At 42.3% G+C, this 23,139-nt stretch overlaps 1 protein-coding gene across 5 annotated transcripts in view; it reads left to right on the top strand.

The window, feature by feature from the left end:
- The window catches only part of ETV1 (ETS variant transcription factor 1), a 104,147-nt gene that overhangs the window by 75,451 nt on the left and 5,557 nt on the right, over positions 1–23,139 (top strand). For 4 of the 5 annotated variants that reach the window (XM_063123568.1, XM_063123591.1, XM_063123583.1 and 1 more), the window contains 3 exons: positions 11,720–11,794; positions 13,856–13,924; positions 22,279–22,448. In XM_063123568.1, the coding sequence (XP_062979638.1) occupies positions 11,720–11,794; positions 13,856–13,924; positions 22,279–22,448 (314 nt within the window). The remainder of the gene's footprint in view (positions 1–11,719; positions 11,795–13,855; positions 13,925–22,278; positions 22,449–23,139) is intronic. The other variant, XM_063123576.1, reaches the window with a different exon arrangement.

The following is a 23,139-nucleotide window of genomic DNA, read 5'->3' as shown; positions in this document are numbered from 1 at the left end:
GAAGGCTATTGCTGCTGCTAAGATGGTCCTTCTCTACAGCAACTCTGGCACAATTAAATTATTTATTTATTTATTTATTTATTACATTTTTATACCGCCCAATAGCCGAAGCTGTCTGGGCGGTTCACAAAAATTAAAACCATAATAAATAAGGTAAAATTGAAGTGCTTTATCATAATTTTTCAAGTTGGAAATATTTCTAACCCTGTTTTTAACCAAATCTTTAAAAAACAAAACAAACCCCAATAACAACAACCAGTAATAGGAAGGCCATTTTATTTAATGAAACCATTTATTTATTTATTTATTTATTTATTTTGCAATCCCATACATGTAAGTCCCATTGAGTTCAATAGAGCTTACTCACAGGTAGGTGGGTATAGGACTGTAGTCTTAATTAATGTATGGACTACTTGAATATCTCTGAAAAGACATCTCAAAATAGTTTACAACTTTAAAAAAATGTCCACAGTTAAAATTGTGAAGGATAGGGGTACAGGTTTGTACCTTTAAACCTGCTGTTGCTATGAGGGTGTAAGATCTGCCCTAGGTAGGATCTATGATCTGTTGTTCAAACTGGCTGTGCTAGGCTTTCGTGGCCACCAGCCAAGGTCATTCTTGTTCCGAGCCAGTCCAACTCCCACTGGCACCTGGAGATTATCAGGGCGTTGGACACACTAAACAGCATTCATCTGTGGGAAAAAGAGGTGGCTTGGTCCCTCTGGGAGGTGTGTGGACCATAGCCCGGGAAGGGCACAGGTTGGTTTATTCAGGTCATGGGACTTTGGGTCCCAAAAAGAGATAAAAAGCTTTATGACAAAGTTCCTCCATCTTCCTTGGTGGTGTGTGCATATGTCAAGTGGGAAGTTCAGGTCTGTGGCAACTATGCCAGTTGCCCAGAGTTAGAGAGGTTTTTTTATGTTTTAATGTGTGTGGGTATTCTGGAGAAGGCCGGCCGGATGTTGGCTGGGTGTGGGGTCGTATGAATGCTTCTTGGGGTAATGGCTAAGTATTAGAGCTTTTCCTCACCTTCTCTCCTCACTCTTCCTTATCCACATCCCCTTCCCCTTCCCCTTCCTTCATTCTTCCCCTTCCTATTCTTTTAAGGGGCTGTTTTATGACCAAAGCGTCACGTGTTAATTTTAGTGATTGCAATAAAGTTCCTTTGGTCCCTAATTGTGTGTCTGTGGTTTATTCCTGTGAACATCTGGCTCATCCCAGTTGTGGACAGGGCAGTAAGCCTATGCGGCAGGGTCTTGCTATTTACTGTGTTATCTGTACAGCACCATGTACATCGATGGTGCTATATAAATAAATAATAATAATAATAATAATAGGGAGGTGGGCAACTTGGGAGTTCAGGACGTCTGGTCCAGGAGCCTACCCTGCAGGGTTGTCAGGTGGACCCTGACTTCCTTTACAAAAATATTTTTGAAAATCCGAAAATATACTGCACCTCAGTTAAAAGCATTTAAAATCATTATGGCATCCTTCTTATCCAATATTCCTGACATTGTGCCATCTTTGTTAATCGCCCTGAGATATCCAGATTGTGTCCCCGCCCCCCTAGATAAAGAAGATAGGAGTTAGGATGTGGGCGGGACCGTAGCTCAGTAGCAGAGCATCTGTCTTGCCTGCTGAAGGTCCCATCTAGGGTTGTCACGAGTGCTGGACTCAGTCCAAGAGCTCAGCAGAGCCCCTGCTCCTCCTGGACCTAGCCAGGTGCTCCTCTTGCGAGCACATCCCCTCCGAATGTTCGCGAGGTCCCAGCAAGTGCTCAGCAGCCACCCGTCCGTGCCCTCAAATTGTGCATGTCCCCCTTTCTGCATCAGTGGAGGCTGCCATTGACGCAGCGGGGGAGCCCATTGCGCGTTTTCAGGAGCTCCCCTGTGCAGGGCCAAGTCGAGGGTAAAGATGCGAATGCTCCATTGGTTGAAGGAATGGGGAAGTACGTGATTTTGGTGCACGGGTGGGCGGCTGCTGAGCACTCGCCAGGCCAAGACGGGCCTCAGAAGAAAAGCTCCTATCTGAGATCTTGGAGAACCGATGCTGCCAGTCAGTGTCGACAATACTGGGCTAGATGGGTCAAGAGTCTGACCTCAGTATAAGTCAGCTTCCCAGCGGTCCTCTACTCTGATTCAACTTGGCGATTCTTGTGTTCTAAAGCTGTGAATGTAGGAGACAGTATAGTCTAAAAAGACAGTGATCTGATTTGCAAGACAAGGCAGCCCACTGTGGGTTAATTAACCCTCGAGGAGCTGTGGCACATGTCCTTATGAATATGCAACCTCGACTGGTTTTTTGTGTGTCGTGCGAACCTGGCCAGTGGTGGTTATTTGAGTCCACCATCTATTCTAGGGTTATGTGAGAGTTGTTTAGTCCTCAATTAACCTCCACCAGCTGAATTCACATGAAATGACAACATATTAATAATGGTGGTTGGAACATGCCGCAGCTCTTCAAGAGTTAATTAACTCACGATGGGCTGGTGTCTCATGTGAACCAGCCCAGTGTCAGTCATGTCCAGCACCCTGTTTACTTCTCATCCCTTGCTATTACTCTATTCTCTTTACTTCTTCCAACTTTGTGAGGAACGTTGCTGTAATTGATTTGTTGCATCTCCGTTTATATGCGCACCCTAAATTATTATTATTATTATTATTATTATTTATTTATATAGCACCATCAGTGTACATGCAAGATTGCTTCTTACACTCTCACGTGTTTATGGTCTGGGAGGTTGCTGTGGTTCAGTTCTGCTTAACATGAGCCATATATCTCAGTCGGTGTAATTTTTTATTTTTTTGCACTTAACTTAACAATTTGTGCTTCAGGCAAAGCAATGAAGCACTATCTAGGGAATCGATGTTGTTTATAGCAGCCTTGTAAATAAGCCTACAAAAGTCACTAGCCAGCAACGTTTAGGACAAAGAGCTGCATTTCTATGCTGGAAACAGAAGAGGGGGACTTCCCTTCTCTAGCATCCCACTATGCTTCTATGCTGGATGCAGAGGAGGAACAGAGCATTCTGTCCCTGCTTTCTAGCCTACATGCAATTTCTGGTGGCCTATGGTAGCCTTCTCCCCTATCAACCTGCCTGGTCACTGAGGACATCCAAGGGCATGCTCCTGGTGATTCCACATAGACCCATCCTCCAACTGGAGTCCACCAGGGGAAGAGCCTTCAGCATGGTAGCCCCGCTCCTATGGGATTTCCTGCCTCTGGAGGTCAGGCAGGTGTCAACGTTGTATTCCTTTCGGTGCCTTCTGAAAATGTCGTTGTTCCGGGAAGCCTTTCTTTGATGACCAGCCATGGTTCACTTTGTATTTTGCTTGTTTTAAAAATCTATTTTAATGTGTTTTTATTCAGTTTTCATTTTATTTTATCTTGTACACCGCTCCGAAATTTTGAGTGGGGAACCGTATATAAATATTGTAAATAAATAAATAGGGTAGTGCTTAAAAATAAGGCCAGACCATGTTTCTGCTCCCTGAATATTCCTCCTGGTCACTGGTTCTGTTGTCCTCAATTGCAACTGCAAGAATTATTTCCTGTGAGTACAGTGGATTCCCAGTGTGTGAATGTTCTTGACACCCAAGCAAGAGGAAGAGGGTTGGAGTGTGTACCTACGGATAGGAAGATCCTGTATTTGGGGGGACTCCCCCCACCTATCCCTCAGATCCAAAAATGCATGTGTGTGTGTGTGTGTGTGCAGATGGATTTGCTCCTGACACTGGAAAATATCCCTGACCAGTAGGGATGCTGGAAAAATTTGAGATGGACTAAAATGAGAGCCTGACTTGCAGAATCCACTGTGGACCAGCCTCCCCAGGCCGCGTGGAGTTCACGGAATTCCAGATTATTATTAGTTTTACTTTCCTGAAATTTACGCAAATTCGTATGAAAATATGCAAGTTTCTGCTGAGACATATGCCATGCTGGAAAGTATACATAGAGAGAAGTTGAATGGAATGGGGGACAATATGCTAAATGATAATACTAACATAAATTATGTAAATTGTTGTGAACTTCCTTTTGGGACTATTTGGGGTGGGTGGGAATCAAATTTGTCCATGAACAGATGCCAGAAAGAATGACACTAACCAATCCATGAAACACACATGGGACAGATTTCACAAAATCTGGACATCCCTACTGACTGGAGAAAGCAGCACATGCATGTGAATCTTAACCCAAGACAAGAGAATTAATTTTGTGGGCTGAGCTCAGACCAATCAACATAACAGAATTCTAAGAGCACCATTTGGTGTGCTGTATCAGAAACCCAACTAGTTCAAACACACCCAACAGTTGCTTCAGAGGCCAAAGGAAGCCTCCACTCCAACGTGACCACAAAATTAGGCTCGTAGAATTAGGAGACAGTCAACCTAATTTTAAAACCTCCCTGCAAGCAATAAATTCTGACCTCTGGAAAGCATGATCTGTGCTGTCGCCAGGTAGCCCACTGGGTGGGGAGGAAGTGGCAGAAAGAAAGACAAAGAAAGAGGAAATGACCCTGCCTACCTTTAACTTTGGCTCCACCCACTGCTGGCTTCAGCCCCACCCACTGCTTGCATGCTTTCCTTGTCAGATTATTCCTCAGGGAATGTAGCCTTCAACAGAGGAATGGTTCCTAATCTCTAACCTAGACTTTGTCCCTTGAGGGTGACTGAGAACTCTGGTCAGAGGGGGAGGAGGAAACGGGCCAAGAGGCCACCAATGCTTTGGCACACTGTCTCTGAGCCCAAATCTTTGCCCCTGATAATTGCTTAGGGTGACCATATGGAAAGGAGGACAGGGCTCTTGTATCTTTAACAGTTGTATTGAAAAGGGAACTTCAGCAGCTGTCATTGGTATAAATGCAGCACCTGGTGAAATTCCCTCTTCATCACAACAGTTAAAGGTACAGGAACGCTGCCTCCTTTCCATATGGTCACCCTAGTTTCACAGGCCAGGGGAAGTTGAGCCCTCACTTCCAAAATTGGCATTGGAGGGAAAGATTTCCTGAGTGAATGTTATGGGATTGAGCGCATATGTATCCATTTATTGATCAATTGACTAAGTCAGCACACTTTTTTTCTCCCCAAGGCAGCAAAGTCCCTTAAAAGTCTCACTTCCTGCTTTAAATGTCTCAGCACACTGACTGAATAATATTTCATCCTAGCTTGAAAGTGTCAGAGCCATGAATGGCTCTGGCAATGAGGGTTTTTTCTTTAGCCATGTTCTCCCCTTGCCATTCCATTGTCCACCAGGAACTCCATGCATAGAAACTGCCCCCAGGACTGTACTCTCTGAATAAAATGTGTTCTTTGAAGTATTCTGATTTTTTTTAAAAAAAAAAATAATACTGTTTTGTTCACAGATTGGGCATATAGCTCAAAATGGCAACTTGTTTTGCAGGCTGAATACTGCTGTTCTTTGTAGAGCTGAGAATCATGTCTTCTGTCTTGGTTGCTCTGATTCTCCACCCACCTGAATAAACCCTCATCCATAGGAATCTGGGACATTGCTTTATAGCAAGTCAGACCCTTGGTTTATCTAGCTCAGATCTGTCAACACTGACCGGCAACACCTCTCCAGAGTTTCAGCCAGGAGTCTTTCTGAGCCGTACATAGAGAAGCTGGGAATTAAGCCTGGGATCTTCTCCATACAGCAAGCCATTAAGCTGATGTATGATTGCAAAAATTAGGATTTAAACACCTTTATTATGCTGGATAAAACTGGCACATAAATAATAATTAAGGGTCCATTTCTGTGCATGTTTAGATAGGAAAAAAGTCCTACAACTCCCAGCGTTCTGGCAGTTGTAGAACTTTTTTTCTTGCTCCCTAAAAGGTCTAAAAATTGAAGCTACTGTTCTGGCCCAGTTTTGCTTCATTTCTTTTTTCAAGGTGGCCTGTACATGCACACACACACACACACACACACACACAAACTCATAGCTGCTGATTCTGATCTGCTCCTCTAAAATGTAACCCCGGTTAGCTAGTTAAACTACTTCTGGGTCTTAGTCAAGCATTTAGCACAACATAAAACTGCAATGTTAAATTTCATTGGTTGGCCTTTTTATTAGATAAGGTAGAAATGAAAGCAGCAGGCAATTTAATTGGCAGTAATTTTTCTGGGCAAGTCATTAGTTTGATGAACTTCAGAGCAATGTTTATGGCTCCTAATTAACCATGTTAGTCATTTGATTGAATAATCACTTTGGAAATGTTTCTACAATTTGATTAGAGTTTGACCCATTCTGATAGTCATAAATTAACCAATAGCACTTTGGAATAATAAGGCTTTAGGTATTTTGCAAAGAACAAATTCTTCTCAGGCGTATCCTCCCCCCCTCCTCCAAATTTCCCTGCAGACTGCTTAATCACGGTTATGTTGTAGTTAACGTTGCTAAGTACAACTTTCAAAAAGAAGACTATTGACATATAAATTGCAATTGACATTGGAAATTTTAGAGAGTTCTCCAAGGGGAAGGTGCAAGTGTATCTGAAATAGGTAGATCTTCAGAATTGTTAGTTTATTCTAAGCCAGCCATGCACAATATATGTCTTATGGGCAGATTGTGGCTCCCTTTCACTGACCCTTTGCAAATTCCAAACACACATTGTTTTGGTGTCCTTTCCCCACCTCTCAAGGGAATTAAAGCCCCCCCCCCCAGGACACACACAAACAAACCTGGATATATATATATATATATATATATATATATATATATATATATATTTAATACAGTAGCAAATCTATACATTTGCTCATTCGTTGAAATATCTCAGGTCTTCCCAAGCCTGTCAAAAGTGGGAGTGGAAATGGGGGGATGGCCTATTCTAATTGGTAGCCATATTCAGTTATTTTTCTTCATGCAGTCTTGGTTGTGTTCCTCACACAACCCTGCAGGCCTCCACACATTCAGGCTCTATCTGTTGTACTCGTGGTGCGTAGGACTGGGGTGACCATAGGAAAAGGAGGACAGTTACATAGAAAAGGGATTTTCAGCAGGTGTCATTTGTATATATGCAGAACCTAGAGAAATTCCCTCTTCATCACAATGGTTAAAGTTGCAAAAATCCTGACCTCTTTTGTATCTGGCCAATAGGGCAGGGTTCCTGCGGCTTTAACTGCTGTGATAAAAAGGGAATTTCACCAGGTTCTGCATATACAAATGACACCTACTGAAATTCCTTTTCCATGCAACTCTTAAAGGTACAGGGACCCTGTCCTCCTTTTCATATGGTCACCCTATGTAGGACCCTATCCAATTGGGGTTTAAAATTGTGTGGGACTATATATGACAGTCCCTATTGCATAAGTTAAATATGATCACGTGGATCACTAGGTATTGGGAACACAACTAAAGGTGTAGGGCTAAGGAGCATGTCCCCAATTAATGGGGAAAATTCAGAGGTGCATAGTGGAGTTCATAGCAGTTTTTTGAGCCTGCTAACCGTTCTGCACAATCCACCTGTGACACAATTCAGACATAGCGATATTGGCCCAATAAGCCATAGTTTGTTGGATCAAGAATGAGCATTGTGTCCCTGTGTTCCCCTGTTGTCGTCCCCAATCGTCTCTTGCATGCCATAATGCAGGACTTGAAATACGTTACATCCATCTGTCCCAGGAAACTGGAGACTATGTACTAGGTCTTACCTGACAGATAAAACTAGGCATCCCAAAGCCTTCACAGTCTTATTTCCCACCCCACCACCATGCATCCAGGCATAATTTTCTCTCCGTTGTCTTTCTTACTTATTTTATAATACTACTTTGACTTTTCTCTGCAAACCTACACAGCTCCTTACAGATTTGAGAGCAGAACTAGAGATAACATGTAACAGGTTCTCCCCAACTACTCCAGGTAATGTTCAAGTGGATTTACACATGCTGTTTCATTGCTAGCGATAGCCGTTAATGTAGAGTCGAGTAGAGAAATGCAAAATGTGATGATATCACAACACATGTAAGTCTGCATAAATGTTACAGGGAAAGGGGGAAAGAATTTGATGCAGGGCTGCCTTTTTTTTAGTGGCAGTCCTATGTCAAGTATTGCGTCTAGTTCTTTCCCAAGTCCTTTAGCATTTTTTTAAATTATTTTTAAAAATGACTGCTTAAAAAAAAATCCCGAAATATTACAGGCCCAAAGTGACGGGTTCACTTCATAGTGAAAAAGAGTAATAAAGATTTGTGGAATGAGACCATGGATAGATGAGCTTTTATTGTTATCAGTGGCTGAACTTGCTTAGTGAATTCAGTGTAAAATCTCATTTTCTTGTCCTTCCAAGCCCTTGATATTCATCACTAGTCAGTGAACAGTGAAATTCGGGATTGCATCTGGGAAAAGGCTTGCACACAACGCTTGGCAAATTATCTCCTGTCCTCTTTTTTTGTTTGTTTGCTTGCTTGTGATTCTTCAGGGGTTAATTGAAGAATGGCTTGCAACCGTGTGCTGAACAATATTTTAGCTATCAAATAGGCAAGTGTAGAATGCTGGAGTAAGCAACTCGGTGCACACTTATATCAGGGTAAGCCTCCTTGAATTCAATGGGACTTACCTCTGAGTAAGCCTGTATAGGATTGTGCTGCATGTATGCAACATTCCTTTTGCACTTTAAAACCTGCATTAGCCATTGGGAGAAATATTGGGGAGCTAACTGCAGTGTTTACATAGAAATAACTCCTTCTAAATTCAGTGGGGTTTGCTCCCAGGTAAGTGTGCATAGGATTTGCAGTCTAAGGTAACAAAATGCTTCCATGCGCATTTACATACTCACATGTTGAAGTATGTAACAAGACTGAGCTTTTACACAAATTAGTAGTTGTTTTTTTAAAAAATAAACAAATCATCAGTTAATTTAAAATATATTTGGAGAGTTGAAGGAGCTACTTGTAGCTGCCCTGGAATCAATGAGGGAAGGCAGCATAACACTGTATTAGTCATAACTGTATGCCAAGGAGAAAAGGAATAGTGCTACAGTTGTATACTTTATGGGTGTTGGGCCTCAACCACTGGGGGTTGCTGGCTCTGATGTCCATGGAGCGGTGAATTGCTCCAGGTTTTAGTCCGAACCAGTCAGAACTCTACAAGAGCTATCCAAGGTGCTGAAACCATTTTGGGGATAAGGTCCAGCTCCTTTAAAGTTCTGACTAAAACCCGGAGTAGATTCAGCCACCCACCATTGGAGCCACCAACCTCCACTGGTTGGGACCCAACAGAAATTAAGACCCAAGTGGTGAGGTTTTGGGGTCTGTGGCGCAGGGATACTGGACATCACTCCCAAGGTGGCAGAGGCACATTAGAGGGCAGGTATGGATTAAGTGTGAGGCCAGTCACAGAGTCTAAGACAGGCAAGAGGCCAAGTTCCAGAGGTTGCAATCAAAGACTTAAAAGGCTGTGAGAAGGGGTTGGGTTCAGAACGTGAGCTGGAGTCAAGCCAGGTGTGGGCGTGGCGTTCTCCAATAAATGAGCTGTTCTAGACTGAGGAGCCACTGCTGAGGCTGGTTCTTTATAGGGACTGGTGGACAAGGGTTGGCCTTTGCAGACAACTGAAGAATGCATAGCCTGCTGATGGGACCAGAGCTTGACTTACTCATAGGATCTGAATCACTAGGTTGCAGCCATTACATCAAGGGTGGGGAATTCCTAACAACAGCTATTGGCCCACAGGAAAAAAAATAAGTCAGGGGGCCACACATAATTATGTATGTATGTTCTCAATTGCATTATAGATACCATAAATAAATAAATAACACTGTAATGCTTAGAAAGATAGTGGAGTTTTGCCATTTCTAGAACCTCTAGCTGCTCAGGCTAGGATCCACTGTATAACTGGAACAATCCACGTTGAGCCACAGCACAGCCGGGTGCCGTTTGGAATATGCAACCCCAAGTACCACTGCATCCCAGTCAAGGATATTAATTTGGCAATTTGCCTTTAGAAGCATCTTGCACTTTAAAATCCAGATTTGTAAAATCATGAGCTAGAATGGGTTGGGGACATTTTTCAGCCTAAGGACCAGGGCACTGGCTGCATGCCAATAGTATGGAGCCAGCGTGTCTCCTATCCCCTTCCATTCTTATATACATACACGGAGTAGAGATGTAAAGTTTCCAGAAATTTTGGGGCCATGGGGGAAAAGTGTTTAAATGTTAAAAGTGTTAAAATGTTTTTAAATTAAAAATAGTTGTTTTAAACGGATATTGTTGTTTTTATACTTCTGGTGGTTTAAAATTTTGTATATCTGTTTTAAATGTTCACTGTTTTTAACTTTTGTAAACCTCCCAGAGAGTTTCGGCTATGGGGCGATATATAAATGTAATAAAAACAAATAAATAAATAAATGGGGTTGTGGTGTGTTTTGCGGACCTGGCTATCGGGGGTTAAAGAACCCTTGCATAACCCTACAACCAACTGAGGGTTGTTTGTTGTGAGTGAGGCACCTGCTCCTTTGCTGTCTTCACCAGCCCTCTTGTGGGGTGGGGGCTCTCTCTAAATGCCCTGGGGCCGATTGAAATTGTGTGTGGGATACATCTGTCTCTTGTGTTGGAGGTTCTTCACCCCTTCATTGCATGAAAGCTGTATTAATCTCAGTACAATTTGTATCCTGACCTAGGTATACTGGTCTAATTTCCAGTCTAGAACTACTGTTTGTATCACTTTCCTTTTTTCATGTTGAATAAAATGAGTTTGCATTCATCTAGGAGTAAGTAACCTAAGTCTTCCCCAGCCTGGTGCCCTAACTATTATGGACAATGGTTAGAACTGCTGGTTGTTATAGTCCGAAAGTTGGGAAAGGCTGACCTAAGGTCTGATATGGATACCCCTTTGTCCAAGGATTTGCCCCCTTTCCCCTCTAGAGTTAAATCACCAGCCTATGATTTAATAGGGGTAGAAGAAACCAGGGGGAAAGCCTTGGCAGGAGGAACCCATCCTGATAATGGCCTTATCTTATCTCCATCTCCATCAAAGCATACAATATAAGCAGAGTGCCCATTGTTTGAACAAAAGTTCACAATCGTGTTTACCAAGTCTTATCCTAACATTCCATCTGGTAATGATGCTCAATCAGAGCATCAAATGAGTCTGAAAGCCGTTTTATGCATTTTGGGTATAGTGGTTCCATTTCACCAGCCTCAGAGATGACCACAATAAGCTATGGAAACTGTGGCTACATTCAGCAAGCGTAAGTCTGATGTTTGACCGTGGGGCTGATGATATGTTTTAGTTTAGATGTTCCGTTTACACATGGCAATTCTTGAAAACAATAGTGGGTTGGGAAAATCTTATGCTTCAAATTCCGTTCTTTGGTCAATGCCTTTTGTGGCAAATAGATCCCACCATGTAAGCACTGCCCTTCAAAAGCCTGCATGGTCAGCTGAACTTTTAATCAGTGGACTCCTAAATTACTATACCAAATGAGTTGCACAGTGGTTTAGACAGAAAAATGTAGTTTTATTTTGGACGCTTGAATTTTATTGTAATGGTAATGTGCTTCACTGAAAGCTCCAATGATAATTTCATGATTGTTGTTCAAGTATTTGTCTTGGGCAAGTTTACTGTTTCCTTTTCTCTTTTGGGGGCTTGCACATACTATGTATTGACAGGTTCGCCCTTACCTGTTTCCATTATTGGTTATTATTCTGTTTGCATCCTACTTTATTTGTTAATCCTGTGCAATTCCAGGCAGTGTTCTCACTGGTGTTGTCTTCTCTTTGTAGAAGTGCCTAGCTGCCATTCCATTTACATGAGGCAAGAAGGCTTCCTGGCTCACCCAAACAGGACAGAAGTTAAGTGTGTGTGTTTTCTTACTTTCTCCCTGTCTAAAAGCAGAATTTTAGCATATATAATGTAAGGAGAAATACGGTGGTATTTTTGAAACTCTGACTTCTGTTGTTCCTGAGCTCACACATGCAGAACAAGCATGTGTGAGCTCAGGAAGAAATTCCAGTGTTTGGGTGTCTTTTCTAACATAGAAGAACGTATTTTAATTCTAACACACTTCCATGTATCTTCAGGCATGTTGTGATTACCTGAGAGGACAGCCCTGAGCCACTGGTAATCTGAACCCATGCTTTAGGTGCCAAAGAGCTACTGTCTCTTTGGTTCTCTAAACCCAGCATCATGGGGGTTGTTGTTTTTTGAAGGGGAATGAACATATGATAATTGCTTTACTTGATTGCCTCTGTGTGTAATGAGAACCCCACACACGTCATAGGGGCTCAGTTCAGACAACACATTTCTCAACAGTGGTTTTAGAAGTCCATGCTAGAGTAGTTACACCACCGTTGAGAAATGTGTTGACTGGAGGGAAAACTCCACCCCACGGTGAAGTTCTTTTTTGAAAAACACTCCACCCTAAATATCCACACTGTGCAGCGGAGAGTTCCTGCACAACCATTGTGTTCTGTGTTGACTGGAGGGCTCAATGGAATTTCTTGCTATGTTGAGTGGAGTTTCCCCACTGGCTACAGAGTTCCCTGGCTAGAGCGGCCAAAGGAGGAAGTGGTGCTCTAGGAGAGCTGCTGGAATTGTTTTTCCACAGCAATAGCATCAGGAGGACTGGGGGAGGAGAGAGGGTGGAGGAACTGTCAATCAAACACCATGTTGAGTTTTACTGTACTCCACGGGAGCCGACATTCACATAGTGGTGGAGGTGGAATATGTTGTGTGGTGAGTACCTCCTCAAAACGTCACCGTTGAGTGCGGTTTTCATACTGCGTAGAGAAATGTGTTGTGTGAACTGAGCCACAGGCTCTAAAAGAGGGCAAAAGCACTTCCAAGAATGCACAAATCCACCCATAGTTTTGAATAGTGGTTTGAAGGCCTGCCAGTATGCTTCCTGGTAGAACAGAAATGGAAGCTTGGATTTTCTGGCTGTTAAGCCCACAAGCAGCTGTACTGTGGCTGCATTTGCATGTAATACTAAGCTGCGGTTCACATGTTACGCTAAACCATGAGCCTTTGTAACCCCAGCTGAGGCATTGGGCTCACATGTTCCCCCCTCCTGCACTTTCCCCGATTCCTGGCTTATTGTTGCATCCAAACTAGGAGTCATGGTTTAAAACAAACTCTAATTTGTTAAACAAGCTAGCTAAATGAGCCAGGGTTTGTAGTTTGCTTGTTTAGCAATTGACTAGATTCTGTTTTAAGCCACAATTCTTGGTTGGTATACAACTGCTTTCCCCACCCTGTTCCTCTCCAAATGTGTTTGACAGCAACTCTTTTCAGCCCCAGCTATCATGGCCAATGGTCAGGGATGCTACGAGCTATAATACAAAACATCAGGAGGGAACCAGGCTGGGGAGGGCTAGTATATAACACAACACTGGAATTGGGAAAAGTGGAGTTAAAGGCAGCAAGAGAACTGAGGAGGGGGACCGTGAGAGCCAGAAGTTTTGCTTGGGCTTGGAGTGGCTTATCTATACATAGCACTAAATCCTGACTTAGTGTTACATGTGAACCAGGCCTATGTCATCTATCCCAATTTTTTTGTATCCTATTCTAGCTGAGCCTGAGTTGGTTACTTGTCAGGGCTGTGTGAGGTAAAATATGTGCAAGTTCATTTGATGTGTAAAGGTCTTTATTTGGGCCTTTAAATCATGGTTCTCTATTTTGCTTGGCAAAATCACTATTTTAACGTATATGCTATGGTGGGGGTTTTCTCACTTTGTGCTTTAGCAGAATGTTCCATTATGAATTAGTGCTTTAGTTTGGAACAATGTGACCAATCGAACAGGTATATGGCCCGCCTATCAGTTTGAACCCTTACTTTAACGGCCTGTCTCCTCTAATTTGTATTCTTCTTTTTCAAAATCCATTTGGTGAATAAACTTACCTTTCTCCTAAAATTACAGGTTGTATGTATGAAAAGGGACCAAGGCAGTTTTATGACGACACCTGTGTGGTTCCAGAGAAATTTGAAGGTATATTATACATATATTGTTGGGCAGACTGGGGCAGGGGGAGTATTTTCACTTGTGTAAAAAGTTGTAATAGGAAAAGGGTTGGAATCTTTTCTTCTTTTTGCTTGGTAAAAAAAAATATGTTAGCAGCATTCCAATTCAAGGCAGTTAATAGACCATTTGCTATATGCCTGACCAAAGGTTTATTTATTTATTTATTTATTTATTACATTTTTATACCGCCCAATAGCCGAAGCTCTCTAGAAACCAAAGCCAGGTTTTCAATGGGGTGTCTTTCTATTTTTGCAAGCAAGAGATTCTATACTCAGAGACAAGATAAAGCACGGTTGTAGCTGTTCTGAGGAGTCCTAGGTGTATTTCCATTGCACCGATGATCACACAGAGCTTGTTACTAGAGATTTATTGAAAGCTGATCCGGTAATTAACGAAGCAGAACAGAAAGCAGCTACTCTGGATTTACTGATGACTAATGCAAACTCTTTTCTTTTTTTTATTATCCATGAAGAGATGAATTATGGAACACAAGAGGAACAGAGCTATTCAAGGGTTTCTGTGTGTTTTAGGGAAAGCCATGCTTTGTTGAATGATGCTGTATTAGTTTGTTTAATGAACCTGATGCCTAAAGAGTAGAATGTATTTGAGGACAGCTAACTGGTATCAAATGTTCTATACAAAATAAACCATATTTTTCTCATTACTAGACATAAATCCAGCAGCCTGTATTCTGTGGGGAGAACTGCTAATGAGGTTAATGTTGATTTTGTAGCCAAAAGAATCTGGACCAGTATTCCATGTCACATTAATTGCACTACTCTCTGGCTTTTGGGAGGAGTAGGTTTGCAAAACAAACATCTAATTGATTTAAAGTGCAGTCCTAGAGATGTTTCCTCGGAAGTAAGCCCCACTGCGCACAGTGGGATTTGCTCCCAGGTAAGCGTGTATAGGATTGCAACCTTAGTTGTTGATTTGCTGCAATCTCCATGGAGCATAATCTCTTTGAAGCATAAAACAATTTATGTAACATTAGTTATTGCTGCCAAAGAGTGCAAACAGATTTAAAAGTTTAAAAAAAGAGGACTTGCAGTGGTTGTTTCCAGCTTTGCAACTGAAGTGTGCATGCCAGTGAGTTGATTATTTATTTATTTAACAGATTTATAGTCCACTTTTCAAGGAAAACATCTCTTACAAAGTAGATTACAATTTAATTGAAATGACACAAGAAATAATCAAACCATAAAAACAATATTTAATACATAAATCATCAAAATAACAAATGAGATATATGAAATAAATTAGCAGCAGGTAAAACCTTAATTAAAAGCACAGTACACTAAAAGTAATCAAACTGTAGGCTGGAATAAATACAGTCCTCCTAAAGGCCAGCAAAGAGTGGGGCAATGCACACTTCCCAGGGGAGGGCATTTGAAAGATGTGGGGCCACCACAGAAGAAGCCCTGTCCCTGGTACTTGCGAAACTTGCAGCTCTTACTGGTGGTCCAGAGAGCTGGTGGTTCAGATCTGAAACCTCATAAAGGCTGATATGGGTCCTTTGGATAACTTAGTCTTAAATTGGGCCCAGAAATGACTAGGCAGACAATGTAACTGGTGCAGAATAGGTGTGTGAAGCCTAGTTCCTACAGGCATTCTGGCTGCTGCATTCAGCCTCGGTCTTGAACCTCCCTGCCTGTCCACCATCAGCTCCTCCAGCTGGGGAGAGTTAAGAAGGCCCCTGGCAGCTATGTGCCTGAGACAGGAGAGGGTCACACCACTTCCTCCGTTCCTTTGGAATCCTGTACCAAGTGAAGACATCAGATCTGCCCTGCCTCTTTCCCTCCAGCAAGCAGGGTGGATTGGAGCAGATTATCTTCACAATGCGTACAGTGCTCTAAAGGAAAAGGAGGAATTAGTGCAGCTTCATCTGATCGTAGCCATCCAATTGTGGGGCACTTAGGCCTTAGCTAGACCTACAGGATAATGCAGGATGGAGGAGGGGTGATCGCATGTTGTGAATAACGCGAGATCCCGCCCTCGTTTACATGTCAGGAGAAGCGACCTCAACAAGAGAGCTGTCGTGCCCACCATTTTTAAAAAAACGTTTAAAGGGCCAGCTGCGCACGAGCGATGAAAAGTGTTTTTTTATTATTAATTGATTTACCCACCCCACCCCACCCTGCCCCCAATGGGTGCAGCTCCCGGCTCCGCGGAAACAATCCACACTTTCCACGGTCCCAGGCTCAGCCCAGGTCCACAGAAAAGGCGGGGCCAAAGGGTAGGGCTATATCCCGGGACCAAGAAGGTTTGATCCCTGCCTCAGCCCGGGATCCCCTGTACGTCATCTGGACGCACAGGGACGATCCCGGGTAATACCCCGGGATATAGCCTGGTCTAGCAAAGGCCATAGTTAATTTTGACCCAACCAGAACAGGAGGATAAGGGTGTTCACACCAAGACCAAGGGTGGAACCAGTATTCAGTTCACCCAGTAGTACAGCTAGCTGACGAAGGCCATTTGCTGTGGTTTAAGTGAGATTAAAATGCAAAACTGCACATGGCTGGAGTATTATGTTAGGGTTGACAAACAGTTGTGTTATTATTGTTGTTCTAATATATCAGGAATGTAGAAGCAGTTTTAAAGCATGGAATGGTGGTTGGGGTGAGTGGGAAGAGGAAAAGTAGCACTTGGGAGAAGTAGCACACATAGCCATTCAAAGGCCCCTCCCATAAGTCCAGGGTCTAAAATTGCTTAGCTGCACGAATGTACATATCTTTCCTTTTACCTAGGAGTCTGCATTCATGGTGCAGGTGAGAGATACACTGGCTGCGTTTGGACAACATAATAGTTAACAGTGGGGTATTTATCAACTCAACAGTTGTTTATCTAGGGGGTACTCCCCACACAACATGATAATAATCAAATGTGGTGTGGATTAAGATCAGTGTTGAGTTGACTATTAGTCCATGCTGAGTTGACTCACTTATCCCCTGCCTCTCTCCACCCCTCAGTCCTCCTGCTAGTATCCCATCAGCCACTGCTGCTGAAAATCTTGTTGGCTGGACTAGAGCAGCAGCTGCCGCTTTGACCACTCTTGCTTTGCGACTCTATGGCTGACAAAATGACCAGTGGTGGCTGAGGAAATAACCAACGGTGCCCTCCACACAATACAATAACCAATGGTGGTTCAAATAGCCAACTCTGTGCAGCGTTGGTTATTTGCTTTGACTATTTTGGTCAAATAACTAACCATTGGTTAAAAAAACTCCTACTGCACAACACAATAACCCATGGTGGGTTAAATAGCCAACCGTCAAGTATTTAAACTACCGTTGGTTAACATGTTGTCTGAACTGTGTGGTTCTCCTCTTGATATTACACATGTCTTCATCCAGGGTTGTTGTCTGAATGCAATCCTGCTTTTTCAAGTTTGAAATGAGCTCATCAGTGCTAGGAGAGAAGTTTGTGCCTTTTGTGGGCTCAATCTTCTTGCTGCAGATTTTGTTTGTTTCTTTTCCCTTCCCCTGAAATCTTTTTTTACTGATAGCTGCGACTGGTACAAAATGTGGTGGCCAGGTTGCAAAGTGATGCCAAGCACATATTGCACTGATTTTGCACTGGCTACATATTATCCAAAGAGCCAAATTCAAGGTCTTGCTGTTGGCATGTGAATCATTGGGATCAGGTTATCTGGCAGGTTTCCTTCCCAATACAGAACTGTGCAATCTCTAGGATCATCAGAGGAGGCCTTGCTGGTTGTATTGTGACCTGCAGGGCCTGGTCTGAAGGTACATGACGCAGCCACTTTGCTGAACCTAAGCAGGCCTGGATCTGGTCAGTTCCTGGAGGGGAGACCACATGGGAACCACATGTAGCCAACTGGAGTTCCATGATAGAAGAAAGGTAGGATATAATTGTAATAAGAAATAAAAATTATTTGGCAGCAACCCAGAAGTGGGCCTACTCTGGTGGCACTCACCTTATGGAATGCCTCCACCCTACCCCGTATTCAAGAGGTGCCAACTTTGTCATGTTTTAGGTGCCTGTTAAAGACCCCTTTCTTTACCCAAGCCTTTGCTGAATGGTTGTGCTGCCCCAGTTACTTTATTAAATACTTGCTGTGTTTTTAGGTTTGGTTTCAAATATTTTAACTGATGAGCTTTTGCATTTATTCTGGTGTAGTTTAATTTTCTATTTTGTCATCTGTTTAGAGATGTTTTTAGATATGGTAAAATACATGACATATGCATGGATTAGATAGATAAAGCTTTTATTGTTTCAGCCAGTGGTTACAACAAGCATAGTAAAAACAATGGTAAAACAGATACATTCTGGAAGGTCAGAAAATTTGCTCTATACTTTTGGGCTGTAAGAGTGAAGTTGGGCAGTGCCAATAGGACAGTCTTGTTATTGCAGGTAAACAAAAAGTGGATTCTTTCTGAATCAGACCAGCTGGACCTTTTCTCAAGAAAACAATCTAAATATTTAGAACAAATTTGGGAATAGATAGGGCAGGAGGAGAAGTAATGAGGCAGATCCTCCGCTTTGCCGCTACGGCAAGGGCAGAGTCTCGACATGGATTAAATAAATCAATAAATGTTAGTGACAGGATACAAACATTCCAACTGGATCGGAATCGGCTTTATGGACATGAATGCCAACATTTCAACCTTCAACTCCCCTTTTTGACACTGAAATGTTGTATGCAGTAGATGTATTGGATTGCCCATCTTTCCCAGCCAGCATAGCCAATGGAGGGCACCAAGTTGGGGAAGGCTGCCGAGTGTCCCACTGCTGGCACCTGCTGGGGCCATGAGAGTATTGCTGCCCTAAGTTCCAGTCCATATATTCAGTAGGGCAGAGTGCTAAAATGGTGCAGTAGATGGAGCAGGCAAGCCTATACATTTCACCTTGCAGATAGCTTCTGTTGCAGAGATGGGGGAGAGGGCCCCCGCCAGATGTTATCCTATTGCAGCTGCCATCTACCCTAGTCGGAATAGCCACCTTGAAGGCCACATGTTCACCATTCCTGTTCCCATGTGAACTGTGAGTACCCAAGCAAAACTAAATAAATAAATGGGGTGCAATGTTGTAACACAGAGACCCTTTATAAAGGGGAAATCGTGGAAACAGGACCTGGACATGATCTTCTGCACCATGCTACTTCAGTACAGTCCCTCTAATGTATGAACCACAGCTAAGAGAAGGAGGCAATGGCCATAAATAGCATATAAGTCTGTTTCATCTCCCCGTCTTTCTGTGGTGCTCACTAGCCATGAGGAGGAGATAGATTATGGCTGCTGGTGGAACACTGGCCTAATCCAGGTAGACCACCCTAATGCTTGCTGTGAATCTTGCAAAGAATGTTGAAATAGGTGACACTGATAGGTGACCCAGGAAGGCATTTCACGTACTCTTAAATGCATTTTTGCCTTTCCTAACCTGGCACCCTCCTGATATGCTGGACTCCAACTTCCCATTATCCCCAGTCAGCAGGGCCAATGTCTATCCGGTGATAATGGAAATTGGAGTCCAATCCATTTGGATTGGCATCAAATTAAGGAAGGCAGGTTTTGAGATGTCAAACTGTCTAGCGATACTCAATCTGCACTTCTGCACCTATGTTTAGGACACATTAGTGCTGATGGCGATGGTGGTGGTGGTGTGTGTAGGTTAGTTAAAAAAGGACATTGCACAAGGCTCTGGATCTATGCTCTGGATCTATGTTGGCCACCTCTTCTCTTCGTTGTAGTGCTGTGGCAGTACATGGAAGCGTTTATTTATTTTTATTATTATTTCTACACAGTCCCATACCAAAGCTCCCTGGGTGGTTAGCAACAGCTAAAACCATAAAGTACAACAATACAATAACACTTATTTTAAAACTTCTATAAATCCAGAATAAAAGCCAGCAGCAGTGTAAATATCTAAAATACAAACAGCACATTTCAAAACAAAAACAAAAAGTGAAGGAATAAAAAGGCTTTCACCTTGTGCCGAAAAGACCACGGTGTAGGCATTCCACCAGCAAACAGACTGTCTCTTTAATGCAGTCTGTCTCACTTCATTTCATGGGGGCACCCGGAGAGGGACCTTTCAAGATAATCTTAGGGTTCAGGTAGGTTTATGGGAGGAGACAATCCTTCAGGTAACCTAGCCCAAGCCCTGTGTTTATTATTTTTGTATAAAGAAATACCTGCTGTGCCTGTCATTGTATTTTGTATTAAGTATTGTTCCATTATTATATTAACTGTTCAAAGCCACCCAGCCACTAAAAATATGCATTATAAGGACAGGGTAGAAATGTTTGTAGATTTTTTTAAAAAAATATATTCCAGTTTTCCCTCTTGTGCTTAAATGTACAAGAGGGAACTGCTAACATTGTCTTTACTTCATTCATACATGGATAGATTTTCCTTATAGCTTGGAATGTTTAATTTTTGTGAACCGCCCAGGGAACTTCGGCTATTGGGCAGTATAAAAATGCAATAAATAAATAAAATTACATATAGTGCCTGCTTAAGTCTTATACATCATTTGGGGCATTCAGTGAGAGTAGGTTGATTTTCTTCTGATAGTTATGCACTTCAAGCAGTGGTGATAGCATTTTTATGTACAATTTAAAAATTAGTTTTACTGTCCACCTTAGAACGTCTTTTGCTCATTTCATTAAACTAAAGGTTGAGGCAACCATACACAGATGACTTTTCTGAAAATTAGTCAGACACTCTGCAAACTAGAACCGATGCTGGCCATGTTTTTATTTAGCAACTCATCTTGGCTTTGTTTTTTTCCTGGTGTGCATGACCCTGGAATCGTAGTACTTCATTTTCTTTAGTTTCTGTGGCAAATTTCCCATTTAGCAATGAGGACATGGTTTGGCCTTGCATATACATTCATGATTAAATATCAGCAGAGCAATATCTATCTTCAGTCTTGAAAAGGTAATAAAAGCTAGCAAGACAAAACATGTGATTCTTTGCTTCTGGAAATATTCATCCTCCCAAACCCTACTCCATCTCCAAATTATGTTTGTATGTGTGCGCACACTATGAATCCATGTTCCTCTCAAGGCATACCACAGTGAGAGACAACACTTTATGGCGTCTTTACATTTACAGTTCAGACCCCTGAATGGATCAGAGGACAGTGGAGTGTAGCAAAAGGTTGGCTTAATAAATATTGCAATGTCAAATACCTGTTTTCTACTTAAGAATGTAGTTTTCAGTCATGTTTGTCTGGTCTGTTTCCAGATTACTCAGTTGTAATCAGAATCTGATTGAAAGATGAGAGTTTAAAGGATAAGATTTATACCTAAACAGTAATATTTTCTCTTTGGCTTAAAATGATTGTCAGTAGGTGTGTGGGTGTGTTGGTGTGGGTGTTTCAAGTAGCCTTCTTTCAACTTTATTGGTGAAGATTCCTATGCAAACAGATTTAATGCAAAGGAGTTATGTACCATAGTGCAGGACTTTAGGATGCTTTGCTTTGTGTCAAAGTACGAAATGATGCTTTTTTGCTCAAAGATCAGACATTGCAGTCATCATTAAGGGTGGGTAGGGGGAATGTAATCTCACTTCTGAGCTTTTCAGCTGACAATTCTGTGCTGCTCAGTGAGATTATCTTAAAAACTGTCTTGTGTTAAGCATTTGAGTTTTGCCGGTAGGGGGAGGGGAGATTTATCTTTTTTTAGATTGGCTGTGTGTAATGCTTTTCTGGTTTTTTGCCTTTGCAATTGATATAGTGCTTTTCAGAAGGATTGCTAATGCACTGCTAAACCATACTAAATATGAACCCATCTTGTATGCAAGGCCAATACGCCAAAGAGGAACTCATCTATCTGCAGGATTTGCATACCCGTACATAAAGCTCATACTGTTTAAGTCCTAGTCAAATACTCTTGTCAAATTTCTCTTAGATGAATTTGCATGCCAAAGGCGTTGTAGTCAATAGGTTTTTGCAGATAAATAAAGCATACGTTGCATTTCCAAATGAGGGATTGTACAAAGTATTGTATACAAATGGAGTCCTTCAAATACCCAAGTTGTTATAAAAATGGGTCGTGCTTTGTCAAGGCTAGGTATGGCGTAACGTTTGCAAGTTAGTTTTGCATAGATTCAGTCTAGGACAAAGACATGGGCCTATAGTGAAGAGAGTCTGAATTTAGCCATCTTCTGAAAAGTTGTTTTTGGCTTAAGTTGACATTGATTCATTAATTGCTGTGTGTAGCTGTATGTACCCTGTATTCATATCAATTTGGTAAGCTATAATAGGAACTTATATTCATTTCCTGTTGGTGTTGGCTTGTCCCAGTATTTAGAGCATGGCCTGAGTTTCATTAAGCAATGTTTTGTTTTGCATAGGAGATATTAAGCAGGAGCCAGGAATGTACCGTGAGGGGCCCACATACCAGCGACGGGGCTCCCTTCAACTGTGGCAGTTCTTGGTGGCTCTTCTGGATGATCCATCAAACTCTCACTTCATTGCTTGGACTGGCCGAGGCATGGAATTCAAGCTGATAGAACCAGAAGAGGTGAGCAGTAAGAGTATGAATCTCTCTCGGCCTACCTATGGGCATTTGTCAAAACACATTACTTCTTCGTTTTGTTAGTCTCACATGTATCCAGTATACATATCTGTACACACAACCATGCTACTAACTCAAGATGCTATTCACATCGTTTCAGGCCTGTACACTCCTGAGTTCTAGACCCAGCTTACACCATGCCAAGGAGTCTAATTCTGCCAGAGGCCCTAACGTCTGAACTGGGAGTAGTATCTTATTGTGTCTGTATGCTCATGGGACCCATTGCTTGCTCAGTGGGGCTTTGGCACGTCTAAAAAATAACCCGAAATGAGCGGAAATGCTCCCATGCCTGAATTTCAGAGCAGGGTTGGGCTATTCTCATAACGGTTTGGGAGACTCTGAACCAAAATGGCACCATCCACTCACAAGTGAGAGGTACTGGTAGGCTTCGGAGATCCCCATGGTTTACAGAAATACAAAAAACAGTAAAGGTTGGGCCACAACAACACACTGAGGGACAGAGCATGCTCAGTAGGCACAGAACATTGAATTATGTGGGGAAAGGAAATGTAATGGAGGACTCTGGAAAAGGGCATGGCATGCAAGAGGGTTTAAACCCTGAACAGGAGCATTCCACACTGCCATTTTTTGTATCCTGGAATGCATTCCATGCTTGAACATGAGACATCTAGATTAA

This window comes from Elgaria multicarinata, chromosome 1 (genome assembly GCF_023053635.1).
Source record: "Elgaria multicarinata webbii isolate HBS135686 ecotype San Diego chromosome 1, rElgMul1.1.pri, whole genome shotgun sequence".
Lineage (NCBI taxonomy): Eukaryota > Metazoa > Chordata > Lepidosauria > Squamata > Anguidae > Elgaria > Elgaria multicarinata.
Note: the sequence above shows the minus strand (reverse complement) of the source record. Positions and strands in the feature narration are given on the sequence as shown.